The 25717-nt window shown below is 39.3% G+C and overlaps 2 protein-coding genes across 2 annotated transcripts in view; one reads left to right on the top strand and one right to left on the bottom strand.

Moving 5' to 3' along the window:
- Positions 1-5189: 5189 nt before the first annotated feature.
- Positions 5190-13872, bottom strand: LOC101863569. Its single transcript, XM_005092506.3, has 2 exons — positions 13434-13872; positions 5190-8756 (listed from the first exon to the last, which is right to left on the bottom strand). The coding sequence occupies exons 1-2, from the start codon at positions 13820-13822 to the stop codon at positions 8444-8446; spliced, it is 702 nt and encodes a 233-aa protein (XP_005092563.3). The 5' UTR covers positions 13823-13872; the 3' UTR covers positions 5190-8443.
- A 331-nt stretch (positions 13873-14203) lies between these two features.
- Positions 14204-25717, top strand: part of LOC101863327 (dynactin subunit 4) — a 23782-nt gene continuing 12268 nt past the window's right edge. The window contains exons 1-8 of the mRNA XM_005092505.3: positions 14204-14377; positions 21116-21186; positions 21756-21934; positions 22631-22674; positions 23163-23264; positions 23647-23711; positions 24989-25098; positions 25483-25592. Of these exons, the coding sequence (XP_005092562.1) occupies positions 14249-14377; positions 21116-21186; positions 21756-21934; positions 22631-22674; positions 23163-23264; positions 23647-23711; positions 24989-25098; positions 25483-25592 (810 nt within the window). The 5' untranslated portion in view covers positions 14204-14248. The remainder of the gene's footprint in view (positions 14378-21115; positions 21187-21755; positions 21935-22630; positions 22675-23162; positions 23265-23646; positions 23712-24988; positions 25099-25482; positions 25593-25717) is intronic.

Raw genomic sequence — 25717 nt, 5'->3', positions numbered from 1 at the left:
TACAAAAGGGATAAGTATGATTTGTTAACTTTTGGGCCTGGATGAGGGCTCAGAGGGAAGGAGTCACTGTACTCAGATTCAATGAGGTCGCAGGGCTAGACCTAAAATCTCGTTGAATCCGAGTGTTCGTTATAGCAAACATGACGTTTTGTGTAGATAATTACAGGCTTTGAGCAAGTAATGTGCAAAGAGAAGTCACAAGTAGTGCCTGAAATGCCTGCATATTATGAGCTGTGTAAAAAAACGACAGATTCGTTCAAATGCACGCCTGTGTCATCTTGATTGTTTACCAAAAAGCTGTGTTGCTGTGTAGAGCCTAGCATTCGACAACTTTAAATTCCATAGACCAGCGCACAATTCATTACGTAGATCTACGTCAAGACTAGCTTATCATTGTAATAATGATCAGTTGCAGAGGGGGGAAAAAGACTGACGCGTTTGTATCTGCAACATTCAACGCCGGGACCGCTATTGCCCCCCTCCCCCCTCCCCGCCACGCATGCAGGCCGCCCATCCGACCCCGACACACGCCAGAGTAGACACGTGCACGTGTCAACAACGCATGTGTTAGTATGAAAAAAGGCCGCTGATTGGTCGTTTGCAATCGGCTAAGTGAATAATGGTTCACGATGCAGGTGGGATGGTTTCCGGGAATCCGGGAATAGATAAAGTTCGTTCTGGGAGAAAAATTAGCGAAGCCACGTCTGCAGGGGCTGTTCACGCATATTATGAGCTGTGTAAAAAAAACGACAGATTCGTTCAAATGCACGCCTGTGTCCAGGGGCGAAGGCTGACTTGTTTGACAGGGTAATCAAAGTGAAACGGGACTAGATATGGCCTGGGGATATCACACAAGAACCTTGCTCGAGGCGGCAACTCAGAGTTGTGAATGAAATTAAATCCGGAATTCATTATTGTATGTTCAACCGCCAAAATAATCGGGAAAGTATCTCATTAAATATCAATTCCAACTAAATTTAAATTTAACTTTAGATGTGAATACACAAACACAAAGCAAAGAAGCAGAGATGTCAGTACTAGATCTATATGTTATAGATCTACCAGGGAGTCTAACTCCTTGGTAGAACATGACAATTATAATTTTTTAAATTTCACATTTGGCTGTTTTTTTGTCTAGCCTTTCGCGGCCACGAGCCTGTGTCATAATCCTGTCCCCGTAGAATTATGCGAATTTAGATGGCCAAATTATGCCCAAAAAAAGCCAAATTATGCAAAAATTATGCAAGTTACCGTAACACCTTTCGTGACATGTTTTGCACTTACAAATTTTCATGACTTTTATGTTTTAAGTACAGAAAATTTTTTAAACAGAACATATCAGTATCAGTAATTTGTAGTGTATTTGGAAAGAAAACAATACACATCTGTAAAAAAAACAAAAAACCTAAAAAATATAATCTCTGTAACTTTCAGCTGTAGATCTAGATCTAATATATCTCTAGATCTAGATCTGGAAAAGAAAAATGTAAAAAAAAAAAGAAAAGAAGGACATCTGGACCTCTGATGCTGGCACATTACTAAAACCAGGAACACCTGTCAAACATGAAGCATCAGCAGACATGAGAACAACTTTTGATGGATTGAAACATTGAACATGCTCAAGGAACAAAATCCCAAACCATAACCAAGATCTTCTACCAAGGGAAATAACCAACTTTTCACTTAAATAAGACTTATTACGGTGATTATTTCCCTTTAGTCACATGACGAGGCGTTAATTAATAAAATTAATTGTGTTTTTAAAAAAAAGGAAAAAAAAAACGTGGGGAATCCAAAATTATGCAAATGTGCAGAATTACGCGGAAAAAAACCGGCCGCACAATCGCATAATCCTACGGGGACAGATAATCGAGGTCACGATCTGATTATAGGGCAGTAAAAAGTAGAGGAAAAAAAAACAAGCACTCGAAGCAGTCGAGAGATTACTAGGAGTTACTTCCCCTCACATCTGTGTGGTAGACTCGACCAGTGTAATAGTTAGCTTACCTAATCAGTTCTTTGAGACTGATTATAACTGTGGCCCGAAAGGGGTGAACAGGGTATATGTGGCAATGAAACAGTTTCGACTGCTATGCACATGTTCCCTTCAACTCTGTTGGTAGACTCTTCCAGTCTCACTTTAAGCTTACTTAATCAAAGCTTGTGACTGCTTATGGAGTGGCCCAAGAGGGGTGAACAGGCTATTTCTGTGGCAATGAAACCGTTTAAAATGTTAGGCATACTGTTCATTATTGATTATGAACGTCTTTTTACATTTAATTTATGAAGTTTTCGTTTTATGGGTGAATTTGACTGCGACAAGGTTTCAAAATTAGGAAGGGAAGCAGTGATTATTTGATTATATAGACGCTTCGCCCTCTGCCTGTGTCATCTTGATTGTTTACCATAAAGTTGTGTTGCTGTGTAGAGCCTAGCATACGACAACTTTTTATTCCATAGACCAGCGCACAATTCATTACGTAGATCTACGTCAAGACTAGCTTATCAATGTAATAATGATCAGTTGCCGAGGGGGAAAAAAGACTGACGCGTTTGTATCTGCAACGTTCAACGCCGGGACCGCTATTGCCCCCCCCCCCCTTCCCCGCCACGCATGCAGGCCGCCCATCCAACCCCGACACACGCCAGAGTAGACACGTGCACGTGCCAACAACGCATGTGTTGGTATGAAAAAAGGCCGCTGATTGGTCGTTTGCAATCGGCTAAGTGAATAATGGTTCACGATGCAGGTGGGATGGTTTCCGGGAATCTGGGAATAGATAAAGTTCATTCTGGGAGAAAAATTAGCGAAGCCACGTCTGCAGGGGCTGTTCACCCTGGAAGCGACCTCGTTGAATCCGAGCTCGCTAATTTAAGTGCTCGTTGAATCCGGGCTATTTTTATTGATTTTAAAGAAGAAAAAAAACGGGGAATCTATCTCATTTCGTTGAATCCAAGTTCTCGTTGAATCCGAGCTCGTTGAATCCGAGTTCCACTGTATTAGATTACTCTGCTGTTTTATTGCTGTTGTTTAAGTTTTATGCATTACGAGACACTAGGACTGTAAGTCATTTCACTCCTTATCTCCGGCAAGGGACTCGTGGTCGGAACGACTGTGCTGGTGAGCTGCTGGCAGAGGATTGGGCACATTCCTTTGTGACGACTTCGACATCACATTACAGATCTCTTTTACTTGGGAGTTCATTCATTATATGAAGAACTATGAAAAAAGATAAATTTGTTTTGATTTAATTACCAATTTTATATTGAGTGACGTATGTCTCTTTTAGATTTTGTACCAAAAGACGGCTAAGAGCTGCACTTATTCCCCTGACTCTTTTGTTTAAAATAATTGCTGTTCTCAACAGTAGTCAGTAAAAGTTTTGTTTACTTTGAAAAAATGAAAACTGAATTCACTACCACATCTAATTGCACAAGTCTTTTTGATATTTAATTAATATTTCCATTTAATTTTATCATTAAGTTAAGCCTGACTGCCTTTTGTACTGTGTCTTTTCAATCGATAAGTTAAACACTTGCATTTCATTTTTAAAAAGATAGGCCTTTAATTTAAATTATTCATGAGAGTGGCCTCTATCAACTCTCTAAATTGGGAGAGCAGAGGCACACATATGCAGTATTTCACTTGAACTGGAATAAATTCCTAACCCGGTAGTAACCTCCATTATTTCTGATTTTAAAAAGTCTTGGAGGGGGGGGGGGGGGTGTTTCCCCAGGTACTTTTGGGGAGAATTTTGGGTGGTTATGTCTAGCATCCCTTTCAAGATAGACTTCATTTGTGAAGATCTTTTGATTAAAACAAGTGTCTGCCGTAACTTGCAAGAAGACTGAACAAATACCATTAGGTTTTGAAAATTTCCATATTATAAAAAAACCCTGCCTTGATTTCAAGATTATGATTTATGAGAATCAACCACAACGAGTTGAGCCCAAAGGCCTCATGCACAATAGCACTAGTAAAATCTACACTTGTTGCACCGCTGCAAAATCTCACTTGATGGTGAAGAGAGAAAAACGGGCAAAAATTGCCTTGTTTGATACTCACAAGTCGCAGCCGAGTGAGGAGTGGAATTTATCTGGGAGTGCGCAGGGGGCCTTAGGCAGATGGCAAGTTTTTTTAAAGAGACTCTATGAAAGGCTCTGTCCAACAACTTATATTACTTAAAATATTACCTATACAGTATACAGAAGAACATGACTATAGCGGCACCCGCTACAACCGGAATCTCCTTTTTTTTGTCTATGTCAACCCAATTTACATCTACCTGTGCTCAGGTTTAACGGGGCAAGGAAAGGCCTGAACTTGGGTACAGCGGGAGAGATCGAGCGAGCTCTAGCTCAACTAGCTGGGGGGAAGGGGGGTGGGGTGGGGCTGTAGGCGGGGTCGAAACAGGCAGTCAGAGGGTCGGAGTTGTAATTGGTCAGTTCAGTGATGAGTGAGATGGGGCAGGTGGCAGAGAGAGATGGTGCGGAGAAATGCTTTACATGAGCCACTCCAAAAGTGATGTGCCATAGCCTTAAGTCTGGTTTACGCAGGGCCAAAAAGACAGTAAAAGAAGAGGAAACCATGTAGCAAGTGAATTTTCGGTAATTCCCCTTTGCATTCCTTAGCGGGAACTTGCCTACAGTGGGATGGTTTTTCTGGAACTAAAAGTCCCGCTATAACTATAACCATGTTCTACTGTATTATATTATATTGACAAATCTGGTAACTTTTCAAAACCAAATTACAGACTCTACCCACGCAGCAGGTTAAGATGGTGGGCACTGGACAAGTGCTGCCACTTTCCAAACTTTTCACACCACACACACTTTTCTGCATTCAATAAAGTCAAGCTATTCAATGTTGAACTGCAACGATAAAGTCCGAAATGTTCAGTAAGAATATCTCCAAAAGACTTATGGGCTTCGTTCTCATTAACATTTGCAAATCCAGTCTTGAAAGTTCATCATTTTTCGTCAGCATCTGTATCAGTATCTCCTTGTGGAGCAATACTACAAAAAAGACAATGCGTATTTTCCGCAGCAAAAACGTACGTTTTTTATGTACTGGTTGGCAGCAATGTACTCTTAGATCATCAACACAGCTTACTGATTGTTCACTACAAAGAAACAAACAGCTGTCTACCCAGCATAGAGAAAATACTAACAGACACAACAAGACAGCTAAAGAAATAATCATAAGTAGTTTAATAAAAACACTGTTCAAGTCAACGCGTAAATCATTTGACCTGCACAAAGAAATGAACACACAGAGTTTTGCAAACTGAAAAGTAAAAACATGATGACGAAAATACGCATATATATATAACAGTGGATGGCTATTATAATAAAGATCATAACTAAAGGCTAAGGCCTCTTTAAAATCAATAGCCAATAAAGCTTCAGTGGGTGATTATTAAAGACCTGGATTCCATGTAATATCATCAAATGACCTATCAGAACAGAATTCTTAATCGGTGTAGTAAAAGGAGCCACTAATACTAACACTAACAGCTTTCAGAGGATGAGTCCAGATTTTGTGTCGTCTGCATCTCCCTTCTAATATGATACATGCAACCAAATATACAGTACATGTCTGAAACAGAACTTCACTCCTGTGACTGTGCACTGAACTGAGAGAGCAATGTGTCCTGGCCTATTAAATCACTCCGTGTTGATTCTGATTATATCTTAAAGCTTTTCTTTTGCTACATGACAAGAAAAAAAGATGCTTAATTGGGAGAGACCTTACCATGTGATTTGACTACAGACCATACATTCTTTCGACTGTATTGCAATTGTAAATAAATGTAACAACAACAACAAATAGGCAACTGTGCTACAGTAGGCCCATGTAAGTTCAAGGTAATAAAGTAATACTAGAAAATGCCCCAAAAAGTTTCTAAGAAGGTTGATCAGGGAAATAAAAAATCTGACAGTGCACTGAGACAGTTAAAAGTGCTGACAGTTTCCAAGAGCTTAAAGTACAAAGAAGAAAGAAAATAGAACACTGACTAGCACAAAAATACACATAGTTTTTGATACACCTAAAAGATATGATAAAAATATGGAAAACTGCAGAACACTTAATGGCTTTGATTACAAAACTGGACATTTATAAAAAGAGATTCCACCTCATAACAACTATGTCGTAAGATAAAATTATATTGGATGTATTACTTGGTTGTATGTCAGCACTGTTCAAGCCCAAAGGTAGAGGCAAGAATCCTGAACAAAGTGGGGGCATTGTCTGGAGGAAAAGGCTGGGTACCTACTTATAACTTTCACTAGAAAAACTAGAGAACTTATTTCTGGGGAAAAGCTTGATAAAAAGCAGCTTTCAGCAGATCAATAAGATAGACAAAATATTGTGAATAATCTCAATGTGTAGAAATAAAACAATATTCATACATATACACACATGATGAGCAGTAACAGACATGCAAAAATTAAAAACTTTTAAAGCATGAGAATAATGAATCCAAGGGGTAAAAGGCTGGAATTTATAATATCAAACTTGCTTTTTGAATGACAACTTTTCTCTGTATTTCAATGTCCTCAAACTATACTGATCCCACTTCTCACTTACTTTTTAACCATCGGATGTAAAAATAGGCAACAGTACAAGACAAGTTTAAACAAATGAATCCTCAGATAGTACTCACAAGAGTAACAGAATGACTTTGCCACTCAAAGAAGTGACCTTCCATCTTATGTACAAAACAGCTCCTTTTCCATTTTGGCCAATGGAGAGCGGGTTTTTCTTTCAATTGTTAAAAATTTTCACTTTATAACTATTTCTCAGATTTTCATTGTTATGCAAATAAGATGCATAAATTCCACAATTAGGAAGCGGATCCTTTAAAAACCATTAACAATAAGTAACTGCAAAAAAAAAAAAAAAGGAAAAGAAGGTACATGTATAGTATATATACATCTTAATTTAAAAATACACTATAACACGGTTCATTTTGAATAGCCTATAGTAATAGATAGTAATCTGTGTCAGTTTAGCTGAAATCACAGCATGAGGACAAGTTTAGGTTTCAATGCTGACAAGTCTTGCACACAGTGAATTAAGGAATCCTGACAGGTGCTGACCAGAGAAGAAAGAGACACAGAGAAAAATCAGAATGGCATTCCATAGTGCCTTAAATGGATGGACATGGCAGTTCCTAAATATAAGACATAGTACAGGGAACCTTGTATTGAATTACGTAAGAATCAATGACATCTTAGATTCAACAAAGGGAAAAATTTAAGAACCCCTTCCTTTTCAACAACACAGCTAAATTTGAAATGTCCTGAAACAATGAACCACTGACTGACTGTCCCCGCATAATTTAGAAAAATTTGATTATTTTTTGCACAATTTCTGATTATTTTCCTTTATCATTCTTTATTAAAATTAACAGAACCGCATTATTACACATTTTTGGGCTCAGCTTGCATAATTTCAGAATTTTTTTTGCATAAAACGATGGGGACAGGACTGAGGAAAACGCAGGTTATTTTCATTTCCTACAGCTTATTTAAATAGGCAAGGACAGTTGGCAGAGGTACAAAAACATCGTCGTCAACATAATGTTATGGTGCTGCCACCACGGCTTAAGTCAGATTGGGTCATAAAGGAATGAAACCATTTTGTTACTCCCCTAGTCACGGTGCATCATTTAGTATTAAAATTTTTCAAAAAGGTGGTTCGTTATCCTATATTTAGACATATCAATTTCAAAAGTAAAAAGTACAGTTGAGTCCAATTGAAAAAAAATCTGTCAGAGGGCTTGATTTCTTCAGTTTGGCTGGGTTTTCGCTTTAGAGGGGTTGCTCAAATAGAAAAAAAAAATCAGGGATTTAATTTTCTTGTGGTTTACCGACGTTTTCAGAGTAATCATGTTCAGGTTAACCTGACTCCACTGCATATATTATAAAATAACAAATTGGTTTTTTCTCAATCTCAAACAAGAGCAAAAAAATGAGTTAGGCCATATTGGCTACACCATGACAATAAGTAAAAACCCCAGGCACTGAATCGTAATTGAGACACTGTATTGCACCCAGGTCTGTTGTGAAAAATATTTCTCTATCAAGATTGAGAGAAAGACAATTCTGAAACTGAAAAATTTATTGGATGTGATGATCACATTGTACACAAGTAAACCATGAACTACACAATTTGTTACACAATTTATGAGCTACTTTATGAAAAAAACAAGAACAGATTTGTAAATTATTCTGATACTTCACCAGGTGAAAAAATACCTACCTGACTATTAATTAAGTACAACCTACGGTTTGATCATGCTGAGGCCATAATAAATAATATTACTTCTATTACAAAAGTCACTCATAAGACCCTATCATTTCACTTTATACAGCATTAAACTGCACCTCACACAGAACGCTTTCTTTTGACAAATAACTCGCTCCCCTTGCTCACTCAGTCCAGTTCTGAGCAGGAACTGTCCACATGCTGTAGGTAGTCCTGTGCTGCATAGAGGAGAGCGCCCCCCGACAGGAGGCCACAAACGGAGCGGAGGGCTGGGGACTGCGGCAGGATAGAACGCCCCCAACCCCACAGCAGCAGGGAGCCAAAGTTAAAGAGAATGGATCCGAACATGCTGTAAAAAATGCCTCTGGACACAGGGTGGACCTTTCTGATGTGTCGTCTTGAATAGAGGTACAGGCCAGCCCCCATGTGTGCATGGAACCACACTATGTTCTTGACCATACTCTCAGAGTTTCCAAATGCTCTAGGGATAAAAAACATTACGAAAAATTAATGACACGTATTTTCAAAACTTCTGACATAACATCATAGCTACCTCATAACATATAATTCTCTAATTTACAAACTACACACTGCCAATCCACAACCTGCCATAGCAACAAACCGTTCATCCTTAATTAGATAACGAACGTAGCTGAAAATAGATTAGCACTTGTTGGGATGGTGTCATTTGGTTTGAGTTTGCCATAATTGAAGTTAATACCGTATTTTGCACTGACATGGTGCTAAAAAATTCAGAAACAATTGCTTCAAGTCCTGAGCCTTTAAATTAAAATAAAAGCTTTATTAACACGCCAAGTTAATATCTTTCGATTCTCAGTCATAGTTCCCAAATTAAAATAACTATTCACATGATCTGTGCCTCAGCTTCAGTGTCGATTAACTGACAATGTAGGGGCATGCAGTCCCAGATGACAAATTCCATATATATATCATTTGACCTGCTTGTCCACCCTTGTTGTTATAACGCAAAACAATTTTTTCCCCTCACTTCACATCAAACTGAAAGCAACCTAATCATGATGATGTAACCAACACTGGTCATAGCATGCATGCCCCCAATCTCTCCATCTTATGACGGACAACAGAGCCGAGGGCAAAATGGCATTATAAATATAATGTAATCTGTGTAATCATTTCCCGATCCATATTTTCATGTCCAAACGAACAAACACACACACACACACATGTGCGCGTGCACACACATGTACACACACACACACTATGCACACAAACATTATTCACACATAATACAGCCCAGTGCAGCGCCACAAGGTAATGTGCGATATCAATGTATCTTCTTAATTCCATCAGTGCACTGTGTAGTATCAGGTTGTGCAGTGGCAAGCCTGGTAGGATCTGGTAGCCTGACACTTTCAATGACAATGGATGTGTTGTTTTCCATCGTGCGCGCACGACGATTTGGAATTTGAAAACATTGAGAGGAAAAATTTGATCAGTTTTTTCGAGACAATCCGTTTGACAAATATCTGTACCCGGTACAGATGTTTGAGAAAACAGTGTAAATGTTGCCCATACAAAGAAAATGTATATATGGTGGTTTAGTTGGGAAATAGCAAACGAACTATCAGTTATTCCAGGTGTTTGTGTTTTCTGTGTACAAAACCACCAAAATATACAGTCGACTCCACTTGTGTTGAACTCGCTTAAGTTGATCTTCGTTTCAGTAGATCTTTTTCTTGGGTGTTGAGTAGTAGTTGAAGTGCTTTTTTATCCCCAGTTGCAAGTATGCAACGCCTGAATAGAATTTTTTGCATTTATACAGTGGAATCCTGTTATAACGAGAGGGAGGGGACTGGTACGAAATATTCGTTATAGCAGGATTCTCGTTATAAGGGATCCAGTAATATATTCAAAGGAAATTAATAATAAAGTAGGCCTAATCTATGAGTACGTTGTTCTGTTTGCAGTGTAAACCATACCCGGTATATAACAGGCCCTGTAATAACAGGCATCCGGTAATAACAGGCATCCGGTAATAACAGGGATGTTTAAAATCCCCGTTTTTTTTCCTACTCTTTGTCTCTATTACAAAAAAGTTATCTCGGCAATAACAGGACCTCATCGGAGCCCAGCAGGTTATAGTAGGGACAAAAGCTCGTTAACAATGTGTAAAAAGTGTGTGTGTGAGAGAGAGAGAGAGAGAGAGAGAGAGAGAGAGAGAGAGAGAGAGAGAGAGGGAGAGAGAGAAAGAGAGAGGACGACCGGTCGGATTAGATCTAAGCCTACTTCTTTCATTATGGTCACCAACGATGTCAAGCACAAGAGAAAATGCCTTTCAATTGACAAAAAATATGAAATAATTCAGACCGTTGACAAAAAGCAAGCTCCACTGGCAGAGACTTGTTGTCAGTTCGACATTCCACAAGGGTCGATTCCCACCATTATCAAGGATAGAGAGAAGATAGTGGCAGCACTCCAATGAAAAGTTTGCTCTGGATCGAAAGAAGATGAGACTACCAGATGTAGATGCTGTGGACCAAGCTCTTCTGATGTGGTTTAAGGACGCAAGGAAAAAGTTGGTACCAAAACCCCTGTTCGTGGGTACTTGTGGCAAGGGAAATACCCATGAATAAGTACAGCTAGATTTGTCCACAAATGCTCTCTTTCCTTGCATTTCGGATTTAACAGGGATCGGATATAACAGGACTTTTTCTCTACTCCCACTACCCCTGTTATATCAGGTTTCCACTGTATTTCTTTTTGTTATCGCCCCTGATGATGATTTTGCCCAACATGACCTCTTGACCTTACTTGATCAAAAATCGAATCAGGTTTCTTTCTCTAGAGCTAACAATGTTTAAATTCGGCGTTGGCGATCAGAAAGAAAGTTCTGTGGGCTAACTCGTCCGTTGTGTTGTCCCCACCCCACCACACCCTGTGGTGTGTTCTGTCTGCTTGCGCACGTCATACATTTGCTCCGTCCATAACAGCACTATGGCCTCTCTATTCCCCCATTGGAGAAATGAAAGGCATGTTAGGCCTAGATAATCTAGACTAGGTTGGCCTATCATGCAATGCGTTCTGCTTCACAACTGCTTGTCTGCCGCGCACTGCGCATGAAACACCCTCCCCACTCATTCGCTCCAGCCTTCATAGTTGGCACACGTGGGCTCCCCCATTCTTTGTTTCGCTAGATCACCAACAAGTATCTCAACTGGCGAGGTTTTACGTATGGTATAAATGGCCTAAGCGCTGTGCACAGCAGCAGCACTATTCTGCTATAACCCACTCACGTATTTGTCTGATTGCGCTATAGCAGTATTTTATTTACAAAGATTTAGGGAAAAAAAACGGGGCTTTAGAATAGTGTCTTTATAACAGACCTTTCATTATTTCTGGACTCGTTATAAGTGGACTCCACTGTATATGGTCAGATTTTGAGTTTCGCATCATCAGTTTTTACGCGAGTGATGAGATACTTATCATAAAAATGCAGTCGCACTTGTGTAAGGCAGCCACCGATTGTCAAGGAAAAAAGTGGCCGTCTTAGGCAGGACTGATGAAAATGAAGTAAACAAACTATTCCCTTCTGAGGTCATAACCGGATGTCGCTACAGGATGAGAACTGCTGTTAGGCTAATTAATAAATATAATGGTTTGTTTCGTTTTTTGGAAAGGGGGTTGGGGGGGGGGGTGTTGGAATGTTTTTGTTGTTGTTGTTGCTGGATTTTTTTAGTCTCTTTGTTTTTGTTTTGGGGGGGGGGGGGGTGTTTAGGGAAAGGGGGTTGTTATTGTTTTTATTTTAATCAGAATCATTCCCTTCTGAGTTTCCAACTGGGGATGGTTGCAGGCTCAGGACATTGGTTACTTTTCTACATTGATGTCCCCATTAACAGAGCATGGATTTATCTGAATGTGTGGTGAAACATTTTTGTTAACACAGAACACAGAGAGATGAAGCCTCGCAACTGCTGTGATGTGTTAAATTCTACAGAGTGTATCAAAAGATGAAGACAGTGTAAAAGGGTGAACCAAATCGAAAAATATCAGACGAGGAAGAAAAGGTAACATAAACAAAAGGGTCACCACCTATCGGAGAATGAGCAACGCTCCTGTCGCAAGTTCATGCTCACGTCCATTGTCACAGACCGGGTAAACAGTTAAAACAGTGATAGTACTGATAGGTCACCTCACACAATTTCTATGGAGTTAAGCCGAGACCACTTCTTTTGAAGAGTGCCGGAGTCTGCATAAAAACCAAACATGGTATACCTAGATATAGATCAAGTGGTAAATCGAAAAAAACCAAAAATCCCATTTGTTTTTCTTCTTTGGAGCAACCTCTCTCTCTTAACTGAATTTTATTAGGCCAGTTCTATTCGGACTTGAGTCCGATTAGATTTTTTATCTATTCAGACTGTCTGAGCATGAGTGTAATCTATTACTATTACGGCTACGGACTTTAAAAAAATTCAGACTCGCATTGTAAGTGAGAGTAAGGAGGTTAAATTTAATAATTGTCGCCACGGGATTTTACATAAAACAAGAATTAGAACTAACTAGAACTACCTAATAGGACTGTGTAATTGTGTTAAAAGTCATATAAGACTACTCTCATGGCCCAATGGCAGTGTCTAAGTACACGGAAACCGATGACTCAGGATCTTTCCGCCACCACTACAGCATAATCATTATTTCCACCACCATTTGTCATTCCACTTCATTTTGTTGAGTGTAATAGTTATAGATCTAGAGATCTAGTTTTTCTGTAATTAATTTTTTTTTTAAAGCAAGTGGCTATTCTCCGGCGTCACGCCGGTCAATAGATTGGAAGCTATTCCCATAACTTCACCACTTTGTGCCACTTCCATTGATACAGACGATAGGTTTTCTGAGACAAAACTGCCTCAATTTCTCCAATTCAGAATTATCTGTCCCCATTGTTTATGAAAGATAAATTTCAGTGAAATTAGAGGCGAACTGAGCCCAAAAACGTGAAATTATGCGAATCTGTTTATTTCAACAAAGAGACAGACAACAAGAAAGCACTGAGGTCGCAAAATATCATCGAAAATTACAGTAACAAGAAAAAAGTTAAACTTTAGATCTACATCAAATTGTTTAAATTTAAAAGCCTGCTGTGCAGATTCTAGATGTCTACCAGGTCAGGACTTACCGGCTAAACCATTGTGGATCCATAACAGACAAAGAAAAATATTCATAGCATACTGCTCCTATTGCTGGTGTGATCTTAAAGCACACATCGCTGGCCCTTATTTGGAACTCTGGGAACATTCGCCAGAAATTATCAATGGAACTGTCCCCATCCGAATCTCCTTTGGCATCGTCGTCGTAGTTTCTGTTGTAGGGATACCGGCGCATCTGAATTTCGTCTTCGTCAGCGAGTGATGAAAATGCAAAGAAGTCTGTTATAGGTGGGGGTTCATTGTAGATCTTTTCTTGATCACCACTACTGGAACTTTGTGCAGCATCAGGGACATTTTCTGCATCAACCGATCTTTCATCAGCGGGCTCACCAACATTCAAGGTTGTGGGGGTCGCCATGATGAATGTTTCCAATGCAAGAATGACGTTCACTGGGATGGGATGGGAACCAAAAAGATTGAACGGAACCCCTTTCTCCAATCTACTTAGGCCTAAATCTTCCTTCATAGCAGAGTGCGTATTTTAAATTCAATGCAATCTACTTGTGGTAAAGAATTGGCAGTTTTCATTTCAAACGAAGATCTGCTTTGTTTATTTTAGCGTTCTAATGGACAATAAAAAGATGAAAGTGAGCAAGAGTTTATTTTGAAGTGACCCCCTCCAGAGTCCAGAGCTCAATCTGTCATTTTAGTATGATTTTAGATCTAATCGGATTTTCCCGATTGAGAGTTGGTTTTAGCTGAATAGTCTCCCTTTGAAACCAAGTCTCACTTTGTCTCCCTTTCGCCCCTTCCTACTTTTCTCCCGAAGGATGTGTCATCCAATATGGCGACTTATATGGATGTCAATTTAGTGAAGTATCTGTGTTCGTGCGGCAAAAAGTTCCCAATATGCCGCCTTTATCTTTGCAAGCATTGCCTCAAACCTAGATGCATTGACTGTGTGCAACATGAGGTAATTTAGTTATAGATTCTAGATCTAGTCTTTGGAGTTTTTACTTTTAGTTTTAGTCCATTTTCTGCGAGACCGAATTACGAATTGACAGACTGCTGTCTGTCTGCTGTGCAGCACACTGTCGATGACTGTTGATTGACAATGATTGTTTTTTGTTACTTCTTCTATATAGGCTACTCAAAGACCTCTAGGCCTATAGACATCACTGCACTACTAGACACTAGACAACAGTTTCCTGGGGTGGGTTTTGCTCCTGTCCTTTAACATTAATTAACGAAGTGGCTAGCCGTACACTTAACCCTAGAAGCGCTCAGCGTTTCACCAGAAGTAACCCGCCAAAAATGCCCCGCCGCCACGGCCGATCAGTTGTAAACATGGGGGTTTGGCGGGGGGGGGGAAACAGCTGAGATACCCGAAATGTATGCTACTGAAAAATGACCATTTACAGCTCAACGGATGATAGAAAGCATAGATCTAGATCTAGATCTAGATCTATGACTATATATTATAAGCCAAAAGCATATTATAAGCTGATAGAATGAGCCATTCAAATATGATCAGCGATCAAATAAATACAAACAAAGCCGAGAACGCGATAGACTCACAGGGCTTGAAATAGACCGCGGCAATTTGCCTTTTGGTGCCTTTACAATTTGCCGTAATGCCCTTAAAATCAAAGGGTTAACCGTGGCAATTTTTGCTGTGCCCTTGTTTTTTTGTTTTTAAAAAATGTACCACCATGAAAATAAATCAATATTTGTCCAGTGCTGTCACTTTTGGAAAAAAAAGAAAAGAAAGTTATACAAGCGTCTTGTCGGGTTCGCCGCCGTGGCAGGTCAGTGAACCTTAGTCACAAGGTACCACATCGTGTGAGTGTGAGCACCGGTTGTTGGGGTCTCCAAAGTTCATTCAAAGTCTGAACGCCGCGAAGTATGGGACACCGGAATGGGGGGTGGGGGGGCATTATTGATTATTTTTAATTTTTAAGATACACACGTGGGAGAGAGAGAGAGAGAGAGAGTATGAAGACATCCTGTTTGACTTGTCTGAAATCTCATCAAAGCTTCAGTCAGACTCTGCTCAGCTTGACCATTGGGTCCATTTTGTCATGGCTAGCGCAAACACACTCACATTAACCAAACCTCAGCAGTGTCTGAAAAAAGATCTGATGAAAAAGAAGACTGTAGATGTGAGAGAAAGTGCAAGTGTGATGATTACAAACATAAAAGATGTGTTGGATAAACTGGTGCCGTGCTTGGAAGAAAGATTTTCAGGCACATCAAAAGATAAAGTTTTGAAGAGTGCAGGGATATTTGACAGGACAAATGTGTCTGAAACTGACAAATTGATGAGTTAAAAGAATATGATGAGACACAGATGGATGACTTGATAGCTCATTATGAGACTGTGCTTCAACACCAAGGATGCTCAACACTGAAAATAAAGAAAGAGTGGCTCATGTTTCTCTCCGAAAGTCAGGGCTTCAGTCTTGAAAAAAGCAAGGAAATTTCCCAATCTGTCTCATTTGGCTCTCATATAATCCCTGTTTTCTTTGAAGAGGCGCATCCTCGGTGACTGAAGGCATTTGCTTTCCAGAGATATGCTTGAAAAGATGATATCATGCCTATATTAATTATATGTCCCAATGGTCCTGAGATCAAAGAATTCAACCCAGAACCTTACATTGCCAAGTGGCAAGAAATGCGTCTCTCACAAATAGACATCCTGATAAAACAGCACTATTCCCTGAAATCATCTTCCATTGAAAAGGGTCAACCCTGGAAGCGCGCAGGCCCTATATAAAGGGCGTGAGCCGGGCTACCTGGGAAGCGCGCACGCCCTATATATAGGGCTGACTTACTTCGACCGGGAAGCGTGCAGGCCCTATATAAAGGGCATAGACGCTGACCCTTTTCAATGGAAAATTCCAGTGTTCCTTATATGGAAAATGACGTAGTCAATTACAGGCCAAAGTAATAAATAGTGACCAATGACTTTGCAAGTTATCTTGGCCTCGTAGAGCGTCTCTTGGCCGAGATATCGATCGATAAAGTGACGCGGTCCCGCTGAGCAACTACACGCTATGTGTTATAACTTGTTTCGCCGTGCTCATGTACTAATTGTTGAGTCTATCCCGTTCTCGGCTTTGTTTGTATTTATTTGATCGCTGATCATTTTTGAATGGCTCATCATTCTATCAGCTTAATGAAAATATATATGCTTTTATGCTTTTTATCATCCGTTGAGTCGTAAATGGTCATTTTTCAGTAGCAGGTATACATTTATGGTATCTCAGCTGTTTCTCCCCGCCAAACCCCCATGTTTACAACTGATCGTCCGTGGCAGCGGGGCATTTTTGGCGGGTTACTTCCGGTGAAACGCTGAGCGCTTCTAGGGTTAAGTACGGCTAGACTGAGAGTCTAGCCGTACTTGCCAGTCTAGCCGTACTTAAATCTAGGCTTGGCCCTATCGACTCAAGCCTGTTAAGTACACAGGTCTCATTAGATCTAGATTCTAGTAATTATTCAGGTTCAAATACATGCAAGTCAGTAAGGCACCTTTTGGTTTTGTCTGAAATACAAATACTTTAGGCATTGCAAACTAAACATTTCATTTACAATTCAGCCATCAATGTAAAGTACGGCTAGCCTGACAGTCTAGCCGTCCTTAAGTACGGCTAGCCAGGCTGTCTACCCGTACTTAAGTACGGCTAGACTGCGTACGGCTAGACTGCCAGGCTAGCCGTACTTATCTTAGGCCCTATTAACATTAGAAAACAGGAGGTTTAAAATACAAGCACTGTCCTTAAGGCACCTGGTTTCGTCTCAAATACAAATACTTTAGGTACTGCACACTAATAATTTATTACACTACAATTCAGTAGGCCTATTTTTTTTAAATGGTCAGTCTAGCCATCATATTTAAAATAAGTACGGCTAGACTGCCAGTCTAGCCGTCAGTCCTTAGGGGGCCTTAGATTCTATCCATTCACTGGACCTGAGCTTTTTTTCACCCAACAACACTTGAACCTGCAATCAAATACGGGGTGCCCATTACGACTGAATCTGGCCGATCACCTGCCTCGGTCGCCTGAAACTGAAAACAAACACGTTTGTGTTTTGAGGCAACCGAGTCGGACGATCATTCTCTTCTAAAAAGACATTCCACACTTCCTCTTTGGGGTTATTTTGTCTACGCTGTGGTGGGCTCACTTTGCTGCATAGCGCTTGATGGGCTATGTCACTAGGCGACGCGAGGTTGGTTTCATCGCCGGCTGCTTGGGGTTTGTGTGTGTGTGTGTCTGTGTATAAATCTAGATCTATATGTGTGTAGCCTCCTATGTGTTTGTGCGCGCACGTGTGTGTACAACTTGGCCACGGCTGTTTGGAGTCCCCACTTCAGTACAACTTTGTTTGGGGAGGAAAGAGGAGGTACAGAATGGTACCGGTTAAAAATCTATGGAACGAGAATTGCTGAGATTGAAAGATTTATAACAAAAATCAACTCACAAAAACAATTTAAGAACAAAAAGGAAAAATAAAGGGTTGGGGTTGGGAGGGTGGATTTGAAGGAAGAAAAGAAAACTGAAAATCAACAAACAAAAACGAGGAAAATTATTTAATGATTTTAAGCAGCAAGATGTTCACCGATCAAACTCATAAAGTTTGCTGTCAAGTCATTTCATATCGCAAGGATGGTTAAGATTGGTCTCAGTGTCGTAGTTAGTCTAGCTCGTTGTCCTTGGTCGACATCATATTAATTACATAATTACCAGACAATATAATGACATTACGTGCAATGAGAGTAAATTATTTCTTTGTCCAACTTAAGAAGTGAATATATTGTGGCAACACTGTAATGCAGTCTTGCTTTACAGTTTCTGCAAGACTTGATGTTACGATCTCTTATAACAATGTCTGGCAGATTCAAACTGTCTTTGCCTCTTCTTAGTGATATCAAACAACTACTAGTTGTTTCCCCATCATCTGGGTCCTTGAAATACGACGACTGGTGCTGTGTAAAGAGAGTCACATTACTTCTCTCGAGAGGGAGCGTTTTCGATATATATATTAGGGAAAGTAAAAATAAACTCGCTTCCGAAGAGGATACACCTCAAAGAAATCTCATGGAGACCAAGCCTTGATTCCGAAAAAACAGTATTAAATCTTGGTTGAAAACATGTTCTTGAACAGCACATCTGATTTGGACATTGGCGACAGTGATGTATATATATATTTATTATTATTCAATATTTTGGCCTGCTTCAAGTGTTCCACCCCATGAGATGAAGGAAAGCGAAGCGGGCTTACAGAATAAACTCGTTCTGGATGTATCGCCGATATATTGGCGCGAGTCCACACTCCTTACGGACGTTTCGCCAATATATCGGCTATAATGGGGTGCCTCAGTTTTGTTTCATTTTAACATTATCCATTATTTATAAGTAATTTTATTTTTATTGAAAACTTGGAGGGTTTAGGAAATGAAAATATCCAAATTTCACTTTGTCAAAGCGTCGGTCTGGCGAAAAACGAGGGAATTAGATCTTGCAGTCTTGCGTCAAAAAAATGATCTAACGGGACTCAGTATATATCATAACTCAAACAAAAATATTGCATTCAAATAAAAAGCTGCACAGTCAAAAATTTATGGAGTCTGCTCTTGGCCTGTATAGGATAAGATAGAGCTATCTATGCTGATTTGCTTTCACATGTTTAGTGTGTGTAATTTTTTCTGTCAAAATGTATTTTTCTCACCACCATCGCCATTTCTAACCCTTGTAATGCATACTTATGTTCAAAATTAATCCTTGTTTCATGTTGGAATGTATTCCTTATTCAATTTCCTTCAATTTGTTTGATATACATGGCATATATGTTACGTTTTGAGTGATGGACCTGTGTAGCCGAATTAAGTCACTAGGTATTTACGTCTAGACCCCAAAACAACTACGTCAGGAAAGAGTTAAAATTGGGATATGGGATATGAAAAATTGGATACGGTACATGGGAAACAAAGATGAGAGATAGGAAACAATGTGGGATTCAGAAGATGGAACTGGTCATATATTAATGTGTACAATAATGACTGTATAGCACTGGGTCAGCCTGAAAACCGACACAGAGAGAAAATGACAAGAAACAATAATTCTTATTATAATAACAAACTCCTCTCTCTCTCTCTGTCGTTCTTTCTTCCCCCCTCCCCTTCTCTGTCTCTCCCTCCCTCTCTTTTTCTCCCCCCCCCCTTCTCTCTCTCTCTCTCCCTCTTTCTAGCCCCCCCCCCCCCCATCTCTCCCTCTCTCACTCTCTCTCTCTCCCTCCCCCCCCCCCTCTCTCTCTCTCACTGCCCGCAGACAAATTGCACACGTTCAACTCAAGAGCGCTGGAACGTTTGTTTACTTTGGTATCACGGGCCATAACGCACTAGCACAAGGGAGCACCCACGTCTCGCACGGACACGAGATAGGGCAATTGAAACATCTTGGTACAAACACGATCTTTGCTGCAATTTCCTGCAGGCAGCCAGACAGTTTTGGGGTAGATCTAGCCATATATAATGTATTGAATCGTTAACCCCACAAAGACTGTGAAAGCTCTCATATTTATTTTTTAAAGCCAAAGAATGAAATGCTCTCACAGAAAAAAGAAAACTGCTTCTAATTTGTGCGAATAGATTTGATTTTATAAATAATTTGAAACTGGAAGGCTAGCAGTACTTAATGATGGCTAGACTGACAAAAAGCAAAAAAAGTACTGATTTGCAAATAAAATTTTAGTTTGTAATTAATACTTCCATTTTGAAATGGCAAGACAATGTCCGGGGGTTACGCAATTTGTAATAAAATCATCTTGATCTATCGCAATGCAGGGGTGACTTACTTAGTCCGCTACAGCTAAAAAAGGATCTCACAAAACTTTACCAAATTTTAAAGGAAACGAAACAAGTGGGTCACCTGTTGGCTTTCTATTACTGGCAGCTTGTAACCGAAAAACATCGGAGTTATTCGATCGATAAAGTGCTTCCTTAATAAATACACGGGATTTGGCTGCTGGGCCAGTGGTGCGTGCTGTATATACTCAGGAATAGGCTCAAGTAAGTTAAAATTATAGGCCAGGGAAGATGTTTACCTATTTACCACTCTCTGGAATCTGTTCTAACCCCTGGGCATATTTGTGAATGGTCAGCCAGGGGCCAGGTCAGCCTGAAACTGAAAACCCTTGAGAATTAGACTGATCATTTAGCTTGGTCTTCGACAGATTCAGTCAGGCTCCGAAGGAATCTGTGACAAAATTAGGCCTAAATCAAATAGAAAAAGATTTAGATAAGTACAGTCATGTCACAATGTGGCATTCTTCCAGTTTGGAATGTTATTTTTGCTGGATTTAGCAAAAGTAAGAAAGTAAGGGGAAGGATTGAGAACTAATTTCTTAACCTTTATAACTGCTTTAATAATGGACCGTGCCGTCCAAAGAATAGATTTGGGGTTAATAAGGGTTAGGTTTTAGGGCTACCCCTCTAGTAACTTATAAAAGGATCCCATTAGTGTTCAGTAGCAAAGCTGATCCCAATCAAAATGGTAGCTTTTGTTCTTCCTTGAAGGAAAATGTGGCTGTCCTCAAATGTATTGACAAACCATATCAAATCTAAATTTAGTGATAATATGGAACTTATTGTAGTGTACACTGTGTATAAGTATATCTTTTTTATTCAGCGTTGACAATTTCCTTTTTCTAGGTTGACACACCTTATTGCCCCAACTGTTTGGAGACCATGCCAACTGGTGAGGCTAAGCTGAAGAAAAACAGGTAAGACTTGTGATTATACACACACTTTTGTTCCTAATGAATGCAATAATGTGAACTGAATCATGTACGCATTTTGAATATATTTAGGCATAGAGGTCTTAAAATGAGACTCATTTGTTTGATGGTTTATCTGGGATTGATGTTTAGAAATGCTCACATATTTCAGGATTTTTAAAAATCGTTGTAAGATCGAGTGGAAATTTCATGTGATTTGTTTTGATAAATGTTATGTTATGTTCAGTGGAATCAGCTAAACCTTAAACCAAAATCTAGGGGACAGCTGGATTTTCTTCAGTGTAGCGAGATTGTTTAAATTTTTTAAAATGTGAAGAAAAATATCAGGGAATCTACTTTCTTTTGGTTTACCGCTGTTTTTAGATTAATTGTGGTCGCGTTTTAAAGCATATTTTATAGTATAACTACAGAAGTTGAAGACTGTTTCACATAGTCATGCTTACTGTGAAAGGTTTTAAAAATCATTTTAAAAAGAATTACACTTTTCTTTAGATTAGTGTGTTTTACTAGGTCTACATGCATAGGCCCTAATTTAATTTGTATGGTTCCCTCAGATGCTCCAACTGTTTTGACTGCCCTGTGTGTGGACACACGCTGATGACACGTGCGACCACGCACACAACACCCAACCCGGAGGATCCGACCAAGGTGATCACAAAGAAGATGTACTACATGGCCTGTGGGTTCTGTCGTTGGACGACTCGTGATGTCAATCTACCTGATCAGAGTGTTGGTATGTGGCTTTCAACACTTCTCGCGTGTGTATGATAGAAATGTTTTTTGATTTTCTAGATCATATAGTAGTCTTCTTGCTGATATATGTTCGAAGATAGATATTTTTATCAAACAGATGACTTCATTTGCATTGAAGTCGCTTCAGTTGATCTTTATCTTGGGTCTTACCACTCTTCTTCTTTACATTTGTGAAAATGAAATGGTTGTGTTGGTTCAACTCAAACACGAACAAGCACTAGTTGATGTGCTTTTTTTTACTCCCGGTTGCAAATATGGTTTAACTGATTTTGTTGCATGTCTATCGTCAGATTTTAAACTGCAAAATTTTGATCTATGTGATACTTCAATTAAAGACACGATTAATGTAGAGCTGATCAGCGAGTAGGAAGCCTAGAAATATCTCTAAAAGAACCAACTAAAACTAAGTTTTTGCTGTGTTCAGTGCAATTCAGTGTATGGTTTTTGTATTACCTGTAGCATTGATTTTGATGATTTAGTTCTTGCATTTCTCTTCCTAAAAGAGGTATTTCATTCTAGTTTCGATAGATAATAGTGAGGTAAGCTTATTAAAAGTAACTTGAGAAGAGGTGTAGATTAGTGGTGGCAATTGAAATATAATAAATAATGTAATTGGAATGATTCATCTATGGACAGAACACAGCACATATTTTTTTCTTTTTACTTTTTTTTTCAGCTACAGGCAACTGGCCAGAGCTAGAAAATCCGAATTCGAAAAGGGTATGTACATCAAGCTAACGAATCTGCTAGTTAAGACATCTAGTTAAGACATCTAGTTAAGACATTTTCTTGCTTCCATAGATTTGAGTAAGAATTAGGTTTTATTTAAAGTCTTTGGTGTACGTTTATTCCCTTGTCTAAAATCATAATTTTTACATTGTTCAAGAATTGTGAGTTGCTTGACAAACTTCTATTTTTGTAACATAGTCGGTTTCATGTTTTTTATGTCATTTCTCAAAAATTTGAACATGAAATATGTGGAGTAGATCAAAAGGAATTTTTTAAAATCCTGTTGGAGTTGTAATAAATTTGATGAGAAAAATCAGACTTCCAAAACTTTGTTTATGAAGAAGAACATGGTAGGAATGAATGTAGTTGTTCTGTCAATATGCAGATTGTCAAACAAGTTTCTTGGTTTGATAATTATGATGTATTTTATATGTTTTAAATCTTGTGTGCATAGTCATAGCCCTAAGTTTCCTTTTCAGATCTCTACCCTCCTTGATAATTACCGTGCAATGGCTCAGATTGAAAAGGCGGAACGCGAGCGAAAGAAATATGTGAAAAGACGCAGCCATCTTTATTTACAGGTATGGCTTAGTTGTAATTTTGTTATTATTTTGGGGGGAAACGTAAGTTTTAATATAAAGTAAGCATCCCAATTTTAGCTTTACTTATAATGTGAACTTTATATAGTTTCACATGTTAAACTTGCTTTGTAATCAAATGCCTGACTTGCTATCATTTGAATATGGTATTTAAAAAATCTAAGCTTTGCACATTATACACTTTATGGATAAAGGACTGGACTCAAGTGGATTAGTTGCTGAGTCATAACAAAGGTACTCGGTACTCTGCATACCATGTGCTCTATGTTTTTATATCAGTTGTCTTTACTGTCTGAGCTGAATGTACAGATGACCTGAAAAAGTTCGCATGATATACATTTATGACATTTACCTTGTTGTTTAGGAGAAGTATGGGCTTCCATCTTCTGCAATGAAGCGCAAAGGGCTTTCAAGTCTGGCCAGCCTCAGGTGAGTGTTATTGAATTCATTCCATAAATAAAACTTGTTTTTCTCCTTCTTTTCCCACATAACACCCATCTGCAACTGTTGCCATTCTTTAGACCACATCTCCTGTTTCTTTATTATTCTCGAGTGGTTTTAGAATGATGCTTTTTATTTCTTACGTCTGTCAGTACTTTGATTCCTTTTGACAGCTATCAGTAAAAAAATATTTTTGTTGAATCCTGAGAGGACCCTAATGCTGTTCAGTGGCAAATTGTAAATAAACTTGTACTTTTGTTTTGATCTTTTGAAATCTTCTCTGTACAGTCTGAATTATGTGGTAGAGCTTTCAACTGACTCCTTTGTAGTACCATAGGGAAGGTGGTTGTTACTTGGGAAGGTGTCCTGTTTGAGCAGGAGGGCATAGTCCTGGCTACATCAGACTGGACTCTGTGTCCTTTGAAAGAATTTATTCTATTTTCCTCAGTTGACTCAAATACAAATTAGTTCTGGGCTTTGAACAGGGATGACAAGCATTGACATGTGATAAAATACTGTATGTGTGTGTATTATGTTGTGCATTATGTGACCTTCAAATTATTTTGTGTGCTTGTTATTGTTTTTCTTTTGTTTTTTGTTTTTTGTAAAGTGTTTTACGGCGCTCGCAACTGCATAGGTCATATGAACGCGCGGGACACACCTAATATTTTCAGTTGGTAGGAAATTTGGAATTTTGTCCGGGTGGCGGCCGAAGCCTACTCTTATCGATTTTAGACCACCAAGGGATCTTTAACGTACGCAACTTGCACACGGGCCCTCCGAGATTTTTCGCCCTTGTCCGAGAAGGCTAGGTGTAGATCTTTCCTACCAGAAGATCAGGGATGTGGCAGAAAGACAGCAGTAAGGAGGAGCCAAGGAGTAGCAGTAGAAAGGCTGCAGAAAGGAGCCCAGAGGAGGGGGCAAAGGGGGTGGGGGCAGAAAGTGGAAATGAAAGCAGACAACAGAACATTGCTAGAGAGCAGGAAAGGAGGTGAAAGGAGATAATTTTAGAGAAGAAAATTTTTCGATCGCTACCCGGGACTTTTGAATGAGAGGCCAACACCTTAACCTCTATGCCACGAGAGCCCCCTGTTATTGTTTCCTAGAAGATGAAAAAAATTCCTGTTCTTTTTTTTTCGGTTTTCTTTGTGTTATGGAATTGCGAAACTTAAAATGGCAACTATTTTTTCAGCCTGCCCTTACTTCCAACTCAACTCTGAATTTTAAAAATAAATTTTTCCTCCCTTTTTTTTTTCTTTGTTCAGCCAAAAGGATGGTGACAAAGTGCTTGGAGAGCTGGAGCCCAGTGCTACTGTGGACAGTTTTGAGCCTCTGCCTAATGATTTCTTCACTCAGCCAGCAGCTCTTGATAAGAGTAAGTCTATGCCGTGCATGGGTTTTTTCTGCTCCACATTTTAAAATTCATTTGAAGATTTTTAAAATTTTTTGTTTTGTTCCAGCACTTACCGAGTGGAAACTTCAGGCTTATGAATATGCCAAAGTTGTAGTCTTATACTTATTAGAGTGTAGTACGTAGTGATTCAAGTGTGTACAGTTTCAAAACATTGCATGCCCTCAGGGGTGAAGTAGCTGAAAGTCTTTTCATAACTGTGTGTGTGTTTGTGTTTTAATTTTTTTTTGGGACACTTGGGAAGATGAGATATGGTCTATATAAGAGTAGATGAGAAATAAGAATTTGACCAGTTGAAGTAGATGTAATTGATATTGCACTGCTTTTTCTGTCTTTTTTTTCTTCCAGCTACCAAACTGCCCAACAGGCTGAATGTTCCAGAGTTCCAGCCTGAGGAGACAGGCAAACTGCACATCATCCACAAACACCTGCTAATGAGGAAGTCACTGAGATGCAAGGTACATCCATCTCTCTCTCTTTCTCTCTCTCTCTCTCTCTCTCTCTCTCTCTCTCTCTCTCTCTCTCTCTCTCTCTCTCTCTCTCTCTCTCTCTTTCCATCTATATATCTATCTCTCTCATCACA

The sequence above is a fragment of the Aplysia californica genome, unplaced genomic scaffold (genome assembly GCF_000002075.1).
Source record: "Aplysia californica isolate F4 #8 unplaced genomic scaffold, AplCal3.0 scaffold00047, whole genome shotgun sequence".
In the NCBI taxonomy this organism is placed as follows: domain Eukaryota; kingdom Metazoa; phylum Mollusca; class Gastropoda; order Aplysiida; family Aplysiidae; genus Aplysia; species Aplysia californica.
This window is presented reverse-complemented; position numbering and strand designations above follow the sequence as displayed.